Here is a 994-nt window from a genome sequence, read left to right on the forward strand (position 1 = left end):
GAGAGAGAGAGAGAGAGAGTGAGAGAACAGAGTAGCCGTCTCCTCACCCGCCAAAAACACGTAGGGCACACACAGAAGCCTCCTCTTGTCGCCCTCCTGTCGCCAACACGGGTTCCTGAACTCTGGCAGATAAGGAGGCGTCACCTGGCGGTAGGAGTTCGAGTCTCAGTCTAGTTCCAACCTCACTGAGAGGCTTTTTTTTATCTCATAGAAATCTGTACACGTATACAAATATAGCATAATACTGTGTTTTACGTACACGCATGTCGATTAATTTTTAAGATGTGATGTCTTTTTCGGTGTAATGCGCATTGAGCATTTTTTTAAGAAAATGGAAATGCAGAGTATAAATGCTATTTATTATTATCCTTAGTTAGTTTTAGTAAGAATTTTACAGTACTTGCAACACAATATAGTCATATAAGTGCCGAAGAGTAGAGGCGTTACAAAAGAGTAACAAACACAAGAAAGAAGAAGAGATAAGATGTTTGATAGGAAAAAAGGAGCAAACCACACCACTGTCGTACGTAGACAAAACGCTTTTTCTCATTCACAGGGAATGACATTCTCTTCAGGGTGCGAGATCAACCGTTGATAAACTGTGCAGAATAGTTTAGATATCATAAGAAAACCGAAAATAGTTGATTTCTCGAAACTGCTGTGTAAAATATAATGGCGTTCTGTCAGCGTACGGCAGACTAGAGCACCCGTCAACCACCCACAGTCTCAGTCAACGAGATGGTATTACAGTCGAAATTGATCAAGACGACTGCCCAGTGACTTGGAGGAAAACGGTTGTCTTAGACAGATCTAAGGGTGTTTTGCACAGTGTCATTGTAACACAAAAGCCCGCAGGAGGAGAAACGAGATGTGGTCGTTTGTACAGGTGACTGGCTTCGACAGATAGTATTACTGAAGGCAAAATTGTCCAAAATTCAGGTAAAGGAATCACTGCCAAATTCCTTAGTGAGAGAGAGAGAGAGAGAGAGATATA

The 994-nt window shown here is 41.8% G+C and overlaps 1 protein-coding gene across 1 annotated transcript in view; it reads right to left on the reverse strand.

The window, feature by feature from the left end:
• LOC101853565 (carbohydrate sulfotransferase 15) overlaps positions 1-994 on the reverse strand; it is a 15,261-nt gene that overhangs the window by 8,393 nt on the left and 5,874 nt on the right. Inside the window, exon 3 of the mRNA XM_013083701.2 lies at positions 48-164. Within this exon, the coding sequence (XP_012939155.1) occupies positions 48-164 (117 nt within the window). The remainder of the gene's footprint in view (positions 1-47; positions 165-994) is intronic.

Source organism: Aplysia californica, unplaced genomic scaffold, assembly GCF_000002075.1.
Source record: "Aplysia californica isolate F4 #8 unplaced genomic scaffold, AplCal3.0 scaffold00250, whole genome shotgun sequence".
Classification (NCBI taxonomy): domain Eukaryota; kingdom Metazoa; phylum Mollusca; class Gastropoda; order Aplysiida; family Aplysiidae; genus Aplysia; species Aplysia californica.